This window comes from Dendrobates tinctorius, unplaced genomic scaffold (assembly GCF_039654945.1).
Source record: "Dendrobates tinctorius isolate UK_male_01 unplaced genomic scaffold, ASM3965494v1 ptg000051l, whole genome shotgun sequence".
Classification (NCBI taxonomy): Eukaryota; Metazoa; Chordata; class Amphibia; order Anura; family Dendrobatidae; genus Dendrobates; species Dendrobates tinctorius.
In genome coordinates, this window is record NW_027361719.1 from 6,245,769 (window position 1) to 6,262,669 (window position 16,901).

Genomic DNA, 16,901 nt, shown 5'->3' on the forward strand with positions numbered 1-16,901 from the left:
ATGATCCTAACAGTCTAATAGCTTTTATATGTCAAAAATGTAGAAGTCAAAATGCTGCTCCCTGTTCAATCCAAAAGAATCACCACTGTGGGAAATCACAACTAAGTGTGAAAACAACATTTCCTAAAGACGACATCCAATAAGGCAAAGCCTCTAAAGAAAAAAAAAAAAGGCAATATTTACTCTCCCTCTAAATTTAGAAATACTGCGGACAGCGGAAATAACGATTCCATTTAATGTGCCGCCGTAAATAGTGGAATAAACGGGAATAAAGTCCTCTTGGCAATAAAATGCTTGTTGAAAGCACTGTGCTGCAGGAAACGACCTAGTGTTCATTTCTCTTCTGCTTTTCTTCCGCGTAGGGTTTTAAAATAGTCAGAGCTGAAGAATAATGATCTGTTAGTAGGACGGGGATAAAAATGTGTCACTGAAAGTCTAGATCCATCCAGAGATGTACTCTGCACTTACTGTTAGTCTGCCATTTCCTTGGTATTATTGGATGTATCAAAATGTTTATGTAACCGGCCGATCTCCGCAGGAAAGGCGGTTATTAATAGAGATCAGTCTATACACAGGGAGCTCAATCGCTTGGAGAGGTGGAAAATAGCACATTAACCGCTTTGATTAGTTATACAAGACGTGGGAGTTAGGTGCTCGCGTCACACCGATCCCACGGTAATGACGTGCAGAGTACATCAGGGTGTACAGACCAAAGGCACATAAGAATAGAAGCTTAAATGTGGGGATATAGATGTAGAACATGAAACAATATTGCAACTAACATGGCTATTTTCTAGAATTTATGGAGTTGTCCAAGAGATGCACTGCAGTACTTGGTAGCGGCTGCTACACAGTGCGCTTCGCGGTGATGTTCCGCTGCATTCATTGCTTGCATCCAGCCGCTGCCAAAGATGACACCAGCTGTTTGGTCCGGTGTCGAGACTCCCACTGATCTCATATAGGCTAGGTCATCAATGGGTTAGTTCTGGACAAGTCCAGTACATTACTTTTACTCCTCAGGCTTGTCAGGTGTAAATGTAACAAAATGAGCTGCTCCAGCACTGCCGGTTTGCCGCTGCAATATGGCCTTTAGTAGCGGCAACATCAAGGCCACTCAACAAGTGGCCGCTTGGCATAGTGTTCTCGTGCCAACTAAATCAGCATCACCACTGAGCCCAGGTTGGCTGTAACTGGCATGTGCTGTAGATGTGACGTCATCGCTGCAGCCTGTCTAATAACACTGGGGGATGCAACGGAGAGGCAGCACTGGAGCAGCCGGAGGTTAGTACAGTTCATTTTGTTATTTTCATACTGCACAACCCTGGGAAGTACAAAAAGTTAATGTTGGGAAAACATTTTATGTGGTGGGCCTGTGCACACAGTTCTGGAGAGAACGCAACGTTGTACAAAATATCAAATGCTCATTGGGGGAACGTAGCCTTAAACGGAACCTGTCACCAGGAATAATTCTGTTAACCTGCATATATGGGGTTAATCTGCAGGTTAACGGCGTTATGATTCTGACCGATGCCTGCATGCAGCCGAATGCAGTGGGGAGAAAATGATCTTTATTCTCCCCACCAGCATTCAGTATTTAGTCATGGAGGCGGTGACAGGTCAGTCGCCGCTCTGAGTATACAGGGCGGCCGCTGTAGCCATGCCCCCAACCCTGACCGACACTGGCTCTACATTGCGGCCGGCTGTCAGTCAGGGCCGCGGTTACAGCGGTCACTCTGTATACTCAGAGTGGTGACTGAACCAGCGCCGCCCCCGCTCCTATAACTGAATATTGACTGCTGGTGGGAGAATAAAAATCATTTCCTTACGCTGCATTCGGTTGAGTGTAGGCGCCGGACAGCATCATAACGCTGTTAACCTGCAGATTAACCCCATATCTGCAGGTTAACAGTGTTATTCTTGGTGACAGGTTCCCTTTAAAGGGAATCTGACAGCAGGTTTTTACTATGGATTCCCAAAACAGCACAATGTAGGAGCAGAGAATCCAATTCCAGTGACGTGTAACTTACTGGGTTGCTTGGTGAAGTTTTGATTAAACCTTCATTTCTTGTAATGTAGCAATGGTCAGAATGCTGAACCCCGACCACACCTGATTGGCAGCTTCCTGCCTACATTGTAAAAAAGCTGCCAATCAGTGGTGTGGGCGGGGTTACATAGATTAGCTGGACATCCCTGGCATGTGATGCGTAGGCCTGCCGTGATAATCTCCTGCTGATAAAACAGTGATTGTACTGAAACTACAGCACACCACAGCCCAGTGAGTGACATATCCCTGGAATTAGGGTCTCTGCTTCTACATTATATTGCTTTCAGATTAAAGTAAAAACCTGACAAATTCCTTTTAATTGTAAGCATAATAGATTTTGTCTACAAGCTTCGGTACCTTGTACTGTGGCTTATCCCATTCAGTTGTTTGGGGTTTTTTTTTGCAAAAATGGTAATTATTTAGTGATTGCATTGTGAATATGCTTTCGGCATTTCTGCAGTATTTTTTAGCAATAATAGCGCTGTATTGTGTTGGCTATTTAATTTATTAACTTTAGATTCATTTTATCGTTTGATCCATCTTATTGTCATAGCTGGGTGGGGGTCTCGTGTTGGAGTGTTTAGTGATTGGCAGCATGAGATTGGCTTTCTTCTTTAGATTATGAAGTAGTGATTAACTCAAAGTCACATTTTCTTAACAACAGCCGGGGACAACCCTGCCACGATAATTAGGGACCCCCAGTGTTACAAAGCTCCGATATACAATAGCGCCACAATATGATATTAGACTATGCCTTCTGCAGCGATGCATTATTTATTGCGGCCAATTTCCTTGGCACAATGTCAAGCTGTGTTGCCATAGAAACATAAATAAACAATAATGCAAATTCAAACAATGCCAAACTGATTTCCTGAAAGGTCTACAGTAAGTCGCAGCGCGAAATAGCAAAATACAATAAGACGGAGAGCGGGAATAACAGAAAACAATCAATTCCTTAAATGCCGCTATGTAAATGTGTTCTTCAGAAAAAAAATATGTAAATGTATCCAAACTGTCTAATTAAAGAAATCGTTTCACAACTGGTTGGTTTTAAAAAGGTACAGGTTACCGCTTTAAAATCATCTTAAAGGAATTGTCAAGGTATCCAATACTAATGACCTATCCATGGCCTAGGTTACCAATATCAGATGGGTGGAGTCTGACAACCGACAACCTCACCAGCTCTGGCGGCTGCATGTAAACACCGAACACAGACGTAAGGCCCAGCGCCGATCAATGTGTATCAGCCACTGACAAGAACAGCTCATCAGCTGCTAGACAAGAAAACGGTGTGCAGCAATGGAGCTCTGCTGCGGTACGGCTCTGTCCAAGGTTTACATCTGGACGCTGAAGAAGAGGTGGGATTACCAGGCATTGAAGCCCCGCTTATCTTATATTGATGACCAATCCTCAAGATATGTTATCGATAGGAGATGCCCGAGCAACCCCTATCACTTCTCTGAATCAGCAGGTTTCACATATCCGCAGTCTATACTTGGACCACGATGCACAGACTGACCTATGATACAGTGGGGCAAAAAAGTATTTAGTCAGTCAGCAATAGTGCAAGTTCCACCACTTAAAAAGATGAGAGGCGTCTGTAATTTACATCATAAGTAGACCTCAACTATGGGAGACAAACGGAGAAAAAAAAATCCAGAAAATCACATTGTCTGTTTTTTTTTTTCATTTTATTTGCATATTATGGTGGAAAATAAGTATTTGGTCAGAAACAAAATTTCATCTCAATACTTTGTGATATATCCTTTGTTGGCAATGACAGAGGTCAAACGTTTTCTGTAAGTCTTCACAAGGTTGCCACACACTGTTGTTGGTATGTTGGCCCATTCCTCCATGCAGATCTCCTCTAGAGCAGTGATGTTTTTGGCTTTTCGCTTGGCAACACGGACTTTCAACTCCCTCCAAAGGTTTTCTATAGGGTTGAGATCTGGAGACTGGCTAGGCCACTCCAGGACCTTGAAATGCTTCTTAAGAAGCCACTCCTTCGTTGCCCTGGCGGTGTGCTTTGGATCATTGTCATGTTGAAAGACCCAGCCACGTTTCATCTTCAATGCCCTTGCTGATGGAAGGAGGTTTGCACTCAAAATCTCACGATACATGGCCCCATTCATTCTTTCATGTACCCGGATCAGTCGTCCTGGCCCCTTTGCAGAGAAACAGCCCCAAAGCATGATGTTTCCACCACCATGCTTTACAGTAGGTATGGTAAATAAAAGGGGATATAGTGGGAGACCAATCAATTTTAGTATAGTTGGTACATACACCACCCCAGACTATATTATAGCAACAAAAGGACAGTCATAAATCTGATCTAGAATAAAACGACAACACATGACCATAGTCCTATCAATAAAAAATATTTTTATTTTTATTAGATAATACCATAAAAACAAGGTTAATTAGTAAATAGGCAAAGCATCAAGTATACATAATCATATAATTAGAAATTGAAGGGTCAACTAACCATAATCTTGAAAAGAGGTTACATATATGTGTAGGATCCCATACAATAGAAAATTATTAAAAAAAAATATATTATTTAATTAATTAATGTGACCGCTGGAAGCAGTGTACCGGAATCATGATATGCTCATGATACAATAGTGTTGCATAAAAAATATATATAATAGTGCCATGAAAATCTGTGATTATAAACATGTGTTATCACAACAACATACCAATGAAATAAAGTGCAACATATGTGCAACCAAAAAACACAATTTGTATAATTAAAAAAATAATAAAGTGCAAAGTGCAATAATGTCCAGCAGGGATTGCTACACAGAGATAAAATTATGATCTTGTGACCATGAACATATACCCCTTAACAAGTGAGAGCATATAGAGGCGCAGTTCGGAGATAAAAACCACCACAGATAGTAATAGCACAATCAGAAAACGGAAAGGTTGCTGCCAACAACCAAACTATACTGTTAAATAGTTATACCTGTGGATTTATAAATGCTCCTACACGCCAGAGGTAGCTGCCCTTCCCCAGTACAGTAGGTATGGTGTTTGATGGACGCAACTCAGTATTCTTTTTCCTCCAAACACGACAAGTTGTGTTTCTACCAAACAGTTCCAGTTTGGTTTCATCAGACCATAGGACATTCTCCCAAAACTCCTCTGGATCATCCAAATGCTCTCTAGCAAACTTCAGACGGGCCCGGACATGTACAGGCTTAAGCAGTGGGACACGTCTGGCACTGCAGGATCTGAGTCCATGGTGGCGTAGTGTGTTACTTATGGTAGGCCTTGTTACATTGGTCCCAGCTCTCTGCAGTTCATTCACTAGGTCCCCCCGCGTGGTTCTGGGATTTTTGCTCACCGTTCTTGTGATCATTCTGACCCCACGGGGTGGGATTTTGCGTGGAGCACCAGATCGAGGGAGATTATCAGTGGTCTTGTATGTCTTCCATTTTCTAATTATTGCTCCCACAGTTGATCTCTTCGCTCCAAGCTGGTTGGCTATTGCAGATTCAGTCTTCCCAGCCTGGTGCAGGGCTACAATTTTGTTTCTGGTGTCCTTTGACAGCTCTTTGGTCTTCACCATAGTGGAGTTTGGAGTCAGACTGTTTGAGGGTGTGCACAGGTGTCTTTTTATACTGATAACAAGTTTAAACAGGTGCCATTACTACAGGTAATGAGTGGAGGAAAGAGGAGACGCTTAAAGAAGAAGTTACAGGTCTGTGAGAGCCAGAAATCTTGATTGCTTGTTTCTGACCAAATACTTATTTTCAACCATAATATGCAAATAAAATGAAAAAAAAAACAGACAATGTGATTATCTGGATTTTTTTTTCTCAGTTTGTCTCCCATAGTTGAGGTCTACCTATGATGTAAATTACAGACTCCTCTCATCTTTTTAAGTGGTGGAACTTGCACTATTGCTGACTGACTAAATACTTTTTTGCCCCACTGTATATGCCTGTGAGGCTGCAGAGTTTAGGTCAGGAGACCTGTGGCCGGGCCGTGCAATGTGGGCCAAGTACGGACTGAGAAACAGGTGTGTGAAACCGGCCTTAAAGTGAGTCTTTCACCCCTAAACGCAAATTATTTCATTCATATAGGGGGCCCTAGCCTCCATAAAATCGTAATTGTAGTGAAGATTTTGTATGTATATGTGTGTGTGTATATATATATATATATATATATATATATATATATATATATATATATATATATATATATATATATATATATATCTCTCTCTCTATCAAGAAAAAAACTGGAACAGCAACAAAGCAATACCTGATTGAAGTGCTTGAAAAAGGATTTCGCATCCGAAACATTGCCACGCCATTGGGCATCAACGTTCCCTTTTTTATTTAACTTTTTGAGCTGTTTCCCTGTTTTTTGCGACAAAATATATATACTGGCTGAAGAGCCCTGCATTGCCTGGGCATAGTAACCAACTGTGGTTAGTTATAACAAATTATAATGATTATATTGCACAGAAAAACCGTGCATCTAATCCTATCCTGTGTGATACTGACTGCTCAGCCGTGTATCTAATCCTATCCTGTGTGATACTGACTGCTCAGCCGTGTATCTAATCCTATCCTGTGTGATACTGACTGCTGAGCTGCGTATCTAATCCTATTCTGTGTGATACTGTCTGCTGAGCTGTGTATCTAATACTATTCTGTGTGACACTGTGTGCTGAGCTGGGTATCTAATCCTATCCTGTGTGATACTGACTACTGAGCCGTGTATCTAATCCTATCCTGTGGGATACTGTCTGCTGAGTCATGTATCTAATCCTATCCTGTGTGATACTGTCTGCTGAGCCGTGTATCTAATCCTATCCTGTGTGATACTGTCTGCTGAGTCCTGTATCTATTCCTATCCTGTGTGATACTGTCTGCCGAGCCGTGTATCTATTCCTATCCTGTGTGATACTGACTGCTGAGCCGTGTATCTAATCCTATCCTGTGTGATACTGTCTGCTGAGTCGTGTATCTAATCCTATCCTGTGTGATACTGTCTGCTGAGTCCTGTATCTATTCCTATCCTGTGTGATACTGTCTGCCGAGCCATGTATCTATTCCTATCCTGTGTGATACTGTCTGCCGAGCCATGTATCTATTCCTATCCTGTGTGATACTGACTACTGAGCAGTGTATCTAATCCTATCCTGTGTGATACTGTCTGCCGAGTCGTGTATCTATTCCTATCCTGTGTGATACTGACTGCTGAGCCGTGTATCTAATCCTATCCTGTGTGATACTGTCTGCTGAGTCCTGTATCTATTCCTATCCTGTGTGATACTGTCTGCCGAGCCGTGTATCTATTCCTATCCTGTGTGATACTGTCTGCTGAGCCGTGTATCTACTCCTATCCTGTGTGATACTGACTGCTGAGCCGTGTATCTAATCCTCTCCTGTGTAATACTTACTGCTGAGCAGTGTATCTAATCCTATCCTGTGTGATACTGACTGCTCAGCCGTGTATCTAATCCTATCCTGTGTGATACTGACTGCTGAGCTGTGTATCTACTCCTATCCTGTGTGATACTGACTACTGAGCCGTGTATCTAATCCCATCCTGTGTGATACTGTCTGCTGAGTCGTGTATCTATTCCTATCCTGTGTGATACTGACTGCTGAGCCGTGTATCTAATCCTATCCTGTGTGATACTGTCTGCTGAGTCCTGTATCTATTCCTATCCTGTGTGATACTGTCTGCTGAGCCGTGTATCTACTCCTATCCTGTGTGATACTGACTGCTGAGCCGTGTATCTAATCCTCTCCTGTGTAATACTTACTGCTGAGCAGTGTATCTAATCCTATCCTGTGTGATACTGCCTGCTGAGCCGTGTATCTAATCCTCTCCTGTGTGATACTGGGCTCCCCCTGCAGTCTGTGTCAGAGGGTGGTCTGTGTTGGCGCGGTAATAAATTGTGTTATTTCCAGCTTTACAGAAGGACGATAACACCATAGAAATGATAAGAATAATAGGCCTCAGTTACCACAACTGTCTACAAAGAAAACTGTTGCTGATAGCAACCAATCACAGCTCATTTTTCATCTTTTAAACAGCTCTGGGACAGCGTGGCGAGTTTTGAGTTGCGACTTTTGTGTTTCGACTTTTATGTGGCGAGGTTGGTGTATGTGTGGTGAAATGTGTGCGGAGGGTGGTATATGTGGTGAAGCACGTGGTAGTGTGTGGCGCATTTTGTGTGTGTGTTCATATCCCCGTGTGTGGTGAGTATCCCATGTCAGGGCCCCACCTTAGCAACTGTACGGTATATACTCTTTGGCGCCATCGCTCTCATTCTTTAAGTCCCCCTTGTTCACATCTGGCAGCTGTCAATTTGCCTCCAACACTTTTCCTTTCACTTTTTCCCCATTATGTAGATAGGGGCAAAATTGTTTGGTGAATTGGAACGCACGGGGTTAAAATTTTGCCTAACAACATAGCCTATGACGCTCTCGGGGTCCAGACGTGTGACTGCGCCAAATTTTGTGGCTGTAGCTACGACGGTGCAGATGCCAATACATACACTTTTTCCCCCATTATGTAGATAGGGGCAAAATTGTTTGGTGAACTGAAACGCGCGGGGTTAAAATTTTGTCTCACAACATAGCCTATGACGCTCTGGGGGTCCAGACGTGTGACTGCGCCAAATTTTGTGGCGGCGTGAGTGTGTGAATGTGTGAGAGTGTGTGTGTGAGTGGGTGTGTGTGTGAGAGTGTGAGTGTGTGAGAGTGGTGTATACAGCATATAGAGTGTGTGTGGTGCGACGGTGTTCCGCTGGTGGTACCGCGCAATAGGTTGGTACCAGCAGCAGTTTCCATATTGAGACACCATCATTGGAATTCTGGGATACGGTGACATCTGGATAGAACAGGAAATGAAAACATTACAAGGCAATTATAGACATAGATAACATGCACAGCTGTAATGATCAGAAAAGGAGAAAAAATACATCACTTTTCTCTGGATTCCAAACACAGCATTTTTTATTTTCTGGAGGAAAACAGCGACAAGATATCTGATGTGAGTAGGAGAAATTTCTTTAGAACAATTAGAGCAATGGCAGGAGCTCTTATCTGGACTGTGGAATGCACACAATTTAAGGCACCAATAATTAGAGATTGAAAAAGTCCCTTATTTTGTAATGCCAATAATTGGGTGGTTTAGGGCAGTGTCTTTTATCTTGGTACTCTAAGGTTAAAATGGGGATTTTTATCTGTTGGTCTTGGCTATGTTGGTGGGGTTAACATATTGTTCCCTGGTGGTCTAGTGTAAAACATTGAACCCCACTGACTGCAGACTATTAGATGTGAAACTATTTTTTGAAAAATAAAAAGGGAGTCTTCTATGCTTATATTATCTAATTGGCTGCAGGGGAAACCTTATGTTGTGCTGTTTTAATCTAAATGTGGCATTTTTATGGCTTTTCTAATTATGTTCTTCCAATTATCAAAGGCATTATCATTAACCACAATCACAGAGTACGTTCTCTGCGGACTGTTTGTGTATTTATAAGAAATCACTTACGTATGACAGAGGGTCTTGAAAAATGACATGTCTTTATCCATTTTAATTATAAAAAATTAGGATTTTAAAAGCCTCTTTGGTTGTCCAGTTGAACTGGACTTCTAATCTCAAGAATCTGTACAGCTCTGTCTGGGATGTTAAAGCCCACCAATCATATAAGCTGCACCTTGAAGGGTATTTCTGGTAAATGAAGTCATCACCTATTCACAGGATCAATAAGAACTTTTGGGTCGTGGCGGCAAAACTGCTGAGCACCTCCACCCACCAATTGCCAAATGGGGCACCTTTATCCTGGTAAGAAATAAGTGGCAGTGGTCATGCTCAACCACAGCTCCATTCATTTTCTATGGTCCTGCTGTAGAGCTGCACTTGGTTTTCTCCGTCAGTCCCATAAATAATGAAAGGAGTGGCGGTCGTACATTTCCACTCCATTCTAACTTGGGATACATTTCTGACTATTGATGGAGTTCCTAGTGGTCAGCCCTTACTGATCTAAAAGTTGTCACGTATCCTGCGAACAGGTGATCAAGAGGTATTCTGGTTGGAAAAACTTAAGCTATGTATAGGGTTAAATGCGTGCCTACTTGTACAATATAAAGCAGCATATTGCAATTGTCACTCACAGTATCAAGTCCCCTCTCTGTAAACTCCCCTTGTCCCTACATCAGCGACCTCACCACCAGAGCGCTGTAAGTTTCTAATTAACATACAAATACAGCTAATATAACTACCAAACTAACAAATACATATCGCTTTAAAGGGAATCTGTCAGCAGGTTTTTGCTATGTATTCTGAGTGAACCATTACATAGGGGAAGAAAGTCTGATTACAGTGATGTGCCACTTACTAGACTGTGATTTGCGGTTTCAATTCAATCAGTGTTTTATCAGCAGATTATCACTACAGGACAACTTGCCTGGTGCCTCCTAGTCCAACCAAACCCTCAGCACCGACAAGCAGCTCTCTGTCACTCAACAATCCACACTTAAAGCTACTAATCAGCGTTCAATCTAAGCTCAGCAGCTGAGTTCTCTGCTAGATCTGCACCCAGTAAACTAAGTGATACATTGCTGGAATCAGGCTCTCTGGCCCTATTTTATGTTGCATCAGCTTACATGGCAAGAACCTGCTGACCGATGCCCATTAATAGGTATTCACCATGTACCATATTGCAGTGATAGGTAAATTTCCCCTCAGCAGGCTCCATTCCACCAGGACTAACTACAGACATAAGCCTACTATGACTAGAACTACTTCGCTATGTGTTACTCAGTGCATGGCTGTATAGATCCTTGCTGTGAACAAAAGCAGGATTCGACTCAAAATGCGTCGGTGTTTGCAGCTTGTACCTTGGAGTCTGCCATTTTGTCTGTTTTTAGGAAGATTTGAATAAAGCGTTTGAGGTTTGATCCCAAACTACTGTGCCTACTGATGAACCGGGCCCCGATATATTAAGGATTTCATCATGGAGTTCTGGTTCCTATGTTGTATAAATCAGTCTAAGCAAAGGCTCACTCTGCTAGCAAGTAGTACAACTCCATGTTAGTCATCATACACAGATCACACGGGGGTCTCCTTGGTCTCTAAATGGAAATCTGCTGTACAAAGTGAGAATATACTAAAGCCACCATCTGCAGAATATGCTTGTGGTGCTCAAATCACATTTTCTTGCATTTTCTCTCACCTTCAAGCTCTTCTTTTTCATAATGGATATTGAGGACGGAGCTGGTTCCACCTTGGTCCACAACAGCCTCTTCATCAGATCTCTGGTAAAACAATAATGTGTCAGAGTCAAAACAACATGATGTAACAATATAGTACAAGTCCATAGGTCATGATAATCGTTGTCCCTCACTTAGTGGTTATACACCGAAACCTTCCAGTGCCATTGGTAAAACTACAATAATCCCGGCATTTAGTTATTGACCGTTCACCGTAACGTTTTTATGAGGTGCCATAGCTTTCACATCCTGTACAATCCTTTTAATATGTGGCATCAGCACTTTAAGCATGGGGAAGAAGAACTCCAATCCACAGGGCCTAAACACCCAGGTTTGGCGATAAAAAGGAAAATAAAAGAAAATTCTTAAGTGGTTATCCACGACTTTTTTTTTTTTTTTTTTTACTATGGGCCTAAATGCTAAAAGGCAGATATTTGCTAACTACCTGCCCGCTCTTCCCAGCGCTAGCTCCTGCCAGCAATTCAGTTGCTTCACATAAACAGAGCAGCTCCTCCTCTTCCAGGCTGCTCTGTTGACGATGAGTCATTGCAGACGTCATGCTGATTTGACAGAGGACTATCCACAGTTTTGCAACGGGGAGTTGGCTTTCAATCAGCATGACAGCGACAGTCACGGCCTGCAACAGAGCAGAGTGGAAGAGAAGCCACTGACAAGATGTCAAGCTGCTGAATCGCTGGCAGGAGGGGTCTGTGACCGCTCTGTGCTAGCAGAGATCGGTGCTGGTCAAAACAGGCAGGTAGTCAGCAGCCACCTCCGTGTAAGTTATTAGGCCAATAGTAAAAATTAAGTAGTCCTGGATAAACGCTTTAACTAGTAGAGGTGTGAAAGTGATTTTTTTTTTTTTTTACATGAACACAGGCAACTTTCAAGTTAAAATAACTGATTTACAAATATATATCCTCTTTATCCACGAAAACTGGAGCACATTTCAAACCTAGCAAATTGTCACGTCGCTGTCAGACTCAGGGCCTGCTGTTCCGGCTTCGGCCACTAGGAGGCGCCGGACTGGCACGTCGCCGCCAGACTTGGGGACTGCTGTTCCGGCCACTAGGAGGCGCCAGACTGACACGTCGCCGCCAGACTCGGGGCCTGCTGTTCCGGTCTCGGTCACTAGGTGGCGCCGGGCCGTCACGTCGCCGTCAGACTCGAGGACGGCTGTTCCTGCCTCGACCACTGGGAGGAGCCATGGTTCGCCTCAGGGTGAGGGTGGTGACAGAGAAGAGGCCCATGCGCAGGCATCTGGTGGCTGCAGGCTCCGCCCCTTTGTTAATCATGTAGGGCTTACAGCATGTCCGTCTGGCCTGGTCCTGGTTACATCATCAGTCCGGGAACCTGTGAGGGATGACCTGATCCCTCAAATACCTTAGGACTGGTCTTGCAAGCTTCTTGGTTCCCCTGCATGCTACTGTGTGATTTGCTATAGTTAAACTCTGACCTCAGCCTGGATTTCTGACCATTCTATTGCCTGCTGTTTCTGTACCTCTGCCTCTATTCTGACATTTTGACGCTGACCTTTGCTTGGATTCCCGACTCTCCTTCTGCTGCCTGCTGATTCTGTACCTTGCTGCCCTTCTGGTTTTACTGACCCTGGCCTGGACTTTTGACTCTCCTTCTGTCTACTGATTTCGTACCTCTGCTGCCCTCCGGCCTCCGACTCCTGCCTCCTGCCTTTGATTATGGGTTTTAGTTTTGACCCCTTGGCGGCCATCCTGCTCTGGTCCACTGCTCCTCTAAACAGCTACCCCCTGGGCGTTGCTACAATTCCTGATCCCTGTATAGGGGTTAAGGGTCTCAGGGTTACTCGGGGGGCTGTTCCTACTGCAGCCCAGATTCGCAGACGGCCGTCACACAAAGCCAATGTATTTCAATTTGAGAAGTACTCAGACATTAGATCTCAATAAAATGGAAAATGCGCTGTGATTACAAGATGTCGCATGAACTAGTAAATATGAACTCGGGATCTGGAAGCTTAATAAGTTATACTAAAACAAAAGTACAGCGAAGGGATATGAATGTACTGTACACAACAGATTTCCGACAGCTGCTACTATACTTTCTTTGATGTTTTTTATGAATTGCTAAAACCTCACATTGGGACCCAGACCTAGTAACTACCAGCCAAACCTTGGCACTTGGCAATCAGGCCGGTTTATCACCTTTTGGGCTCTTGCAGACGACCATATTTTTGTTCTGAGTGTGATCCGATAAAACATCAGATCGCAGTCGGACCATGCACACGTCTGACTTTTACCTTGGACCGAATCTATCTGGGAAAAAAACAAATCAGTTTTCAGGATTTGCATTTGTAAATTGGATCGTTCTCGGCCATGCAAGTCAATGAGTCCGTGGAAAAAAAAAAATCAGATCACACTCGGATTTCCATCTTATCCTCATCTGAGAGAAACGGATCAAACTCTGGTTAACACAAATGGATGGATTATATCGGACTAGAGGGACAGGGTGACGCTCGCCTTTGTGTCACAAGTCAGTTTCTCTTTCCGTGCAGCAAGTGTTTTTACATTTTGATCAAAAATCAGTTAATGGTGTTAAGCTAAATGGTCAAATCTATGCACAAATCACGTGTGCAGACTATAGTAAAGCCAAGAAGCGCAGCAGTTGGGGCCTAGGATTGCCCAGGGATCAGGAGAGGAGCATGTGTGGAACATATCTGATTAATGGGTTATCCAGGACTTTTTTTTCCCACTTATTGACAGGCAGCTGCTAACCGGCCGCTCTGCCCTGTGACGATATCTGCGACCGCTCCTGTTGGCGATTCTCCTGCTTCCTGCGACACCACATCGGCAGAGCAGCCAGGTAGCGGGGGGAGGCTACTTTGAATCAACATGATGTCGGCAGTGACGCCCTGTCAACACACTTTGCAACAGGTTCCTCCGTGCCCGACATAAGTCACCATCATAGTATTGCACTCATGTAGTTTAAAGTGTAGCAGTTGTTTCAGATGAAAAATCTGCCGTATGAGCATGATAACAATATATCTGACTATTATATCACTTGCATCCTGCACCACTTAGCAGTTTTTCCCCTTCTGCCGATTCCACACCCACCTGTAAGTAAGTTCTGCCCCAAAGTGAGCGGAGATATAAGAGTCATTCCCATCTCTAGGTGTAATAATAATATGATCAAATACCTCCAATTTGAAATGTAGTGAAGTTCTTCTGTTTCGCTATGTCGCTTACCCCATGTGAAGGGCACTACAGTTACTTAGGTATCCGTGGTTACGGCCACTCGTTTGTTAGCTTCTAGTGGTTGTAACCAGGGATTGCAATGCCCTGCACATGGGGTTAGGGACATAGCTTATCAGAAGAACTATACTACATTCTAATTGGAAACAATTGCAATCATTATTACTACTAAACCGACTACATATTGGGATTGGATTTGGAGATGGGAATACCTCTTTAACTACTATGACATAATTTTCACTCTACTCTGGGGGTTCTTAGATGCGTGCAGTTACATAATAACCTGGTTTAGTAGAGCATGAAGTCTCATTGTCTTGATCATTTCCCATAAATTCTGCAGTTAGACAAGGATACAATCCACACTAATGACACTGAAGCTTTCAAAGCAAAAAAATAATTAATGTCAGTAGAAATCCTGCAACTATTGTCCGGAGGATAAAGAGCCCAGTGTTCACTTACTGTTCTGCCACTATATTTATATTCAGATCCAAGGTGGTTTAAAGAATTTGTCTGACAGGGCAACTATTAAGAATAGGGTGTGCACGTGAGGAATCTCACCAATATATGATTTGGGTACATCCTGCATTCTCTCCAGTTTTCCCCTCTCCATGCTTTATCTGTAATTTGCAATCCATTGGCATCGGGGGGAGGAGACGAGCTGCTGGGATTTCTTTCATAGACAGCACAGAGAGGGGAACGTCTGCTCTTCCATATTGGCAAAAATTCACAGAGAAAATGAGATAAACAATATAAGAGAATCCAAATATATATACATATGTAGTAACAGAAAAATGACCAGTTCAATGATTACTAAATCTTTAGTAGATAGACTAATTAAAAATACTCAAATAACACCACAAAATTATATATATATAACTAGGGGGAAGAAGAGGATTCCCTCAAAATTCAATACAGCAGGACATGGAAAAGGCAGCTATGTATCCCTGTAAGAGCCTTATACTTAGTTGCCTGAGCCATGGATGTTGGCAGGGCCGGACTGGCCATCTGGCAATTCGGGCAAATACCAGAAGGGCCTGACTTGTCTGCTACGTTGTTAACAGAATCGGTGTTCTCAAGACACCCATAATGTTGAGAGTTGTGACGGAGCACAAAGTCGCTGACTCCGTTACTTACCCCAGCAGCCACGGGTATCATTAGAAATATTGGTCTTGTAGTAAATCTTGCTTTCCTCCATCCAGGGTAATATTAGTAATATATCCCATCTGGAGGTTGGGGACGGGGACAGCACGGGGCCTGTGTGATTTCAAATGCCAGGGCTGAATTTCAGTCCCAGTCCGTACCTGGATGTTGGCACCCAAAAGTTGCGCAATGGCGCCCTTCTCAAAGTAGGTTAACCTCTATTATTCCCTGATGAGGCTAGAAAAGGCAAAATAGTAATAATTACATAGCCTATTGATAATGCTCCAGGAAAAAGAAACAGGTCAGCATACAGTATATAATCATACATAGAGTATACCTCCATAATATATAAAGGAGCATGTTCTTGCAAACCATTACGTGGCCCCAACAGGCCTCTGGACCCAAGTGTTATAGAAGAAATCACAGCATTTAAGCCAAAACTATTGATCTTACAGATAAGTTACTGCAGGTCCAAATAATAAGAGGACTATCGCCCTATTATCGAAGTTCAAAGGTGTTTCTTTTTAAGGGAGAAGTCATCTGATCCGTTGATACATAAACATCATGTAAAAAAAAAAAAATCTGTGTTTAAAGAGATTTCCCCTTCAATTTTTTAATCCTTATCTCCTGTTTTAAACCTAAAACTATCTGTTACACCCCTCACCAGGTCCAGCACTGCTGCGTCAATGCCCAGTGGACATCTCTGCAGTAAATCGCTGGTCTCGGCTGCCCGTGCCGTATTCATCAGGAGAGCCGCTGAGCGCGGTGATTTGCTGCAGCGATGATGTGATAAAACAGGAGCAGCGGCGGAGATGCAATGCTGGACCTGGGGAGGGTGAATACCAGTTTTATTATTTGCAATATGGAAACATGGATTATGGAGAGAATGATGAAAGGGGAAAGTCTCAATCGTTAACTTTCGTAGTTCAAATCCCACCAAGGACATCATCTGCAAGGAGTTTGTATGTTCTCCCCGTGTTTGCGTGGGTTTCCTCCGGGTTTTCCGGTTTCTTCCAACACGCTAAAGACATACTAACAGGCAATTTAGATTGTGAGCCCCATCGGGGACAGTGATAAGGTCTGTAAAGGGCTGTGGAATATGAAAGCGCTATCTATATAAGTAAAACATAATAATAGCAAGAATTTAAGAAACTTTATAATGAAACCTATCTGCTCTTTTTTGCTGATCATCTCGGTCTATGGGTTAGAACGAAACATGACAAAGGGAATGGAGAAAAAAAGCTT

The 16,901-nt window shown here is 43.1% G+C and overlaps 1 protein-coding gene across 1 annotated transcript in view; it reads right to left on the reverse strand.

Annotated features, from left to right (window-relative positions):
* SLC4A8 (solute carrier family 4 member 8) overlaps positions 1 to 16,901 on the reverse strand; it is a 304,800-nt gene that overhangs the window by 163,962 nt on the left and 123,937 nt on the right. Inside the window, exon 2 of the mRNA XM_073576723.1 lies at positions 11,256 to 11,337. Coding sequence (XP_073432824.1) covers positions 11,256 to 11,337 — 82 coding nt within the window. The remainder of the gene's footprint in view (positions 1 to 11,255; positions 11,338 to 16,901) is intronic.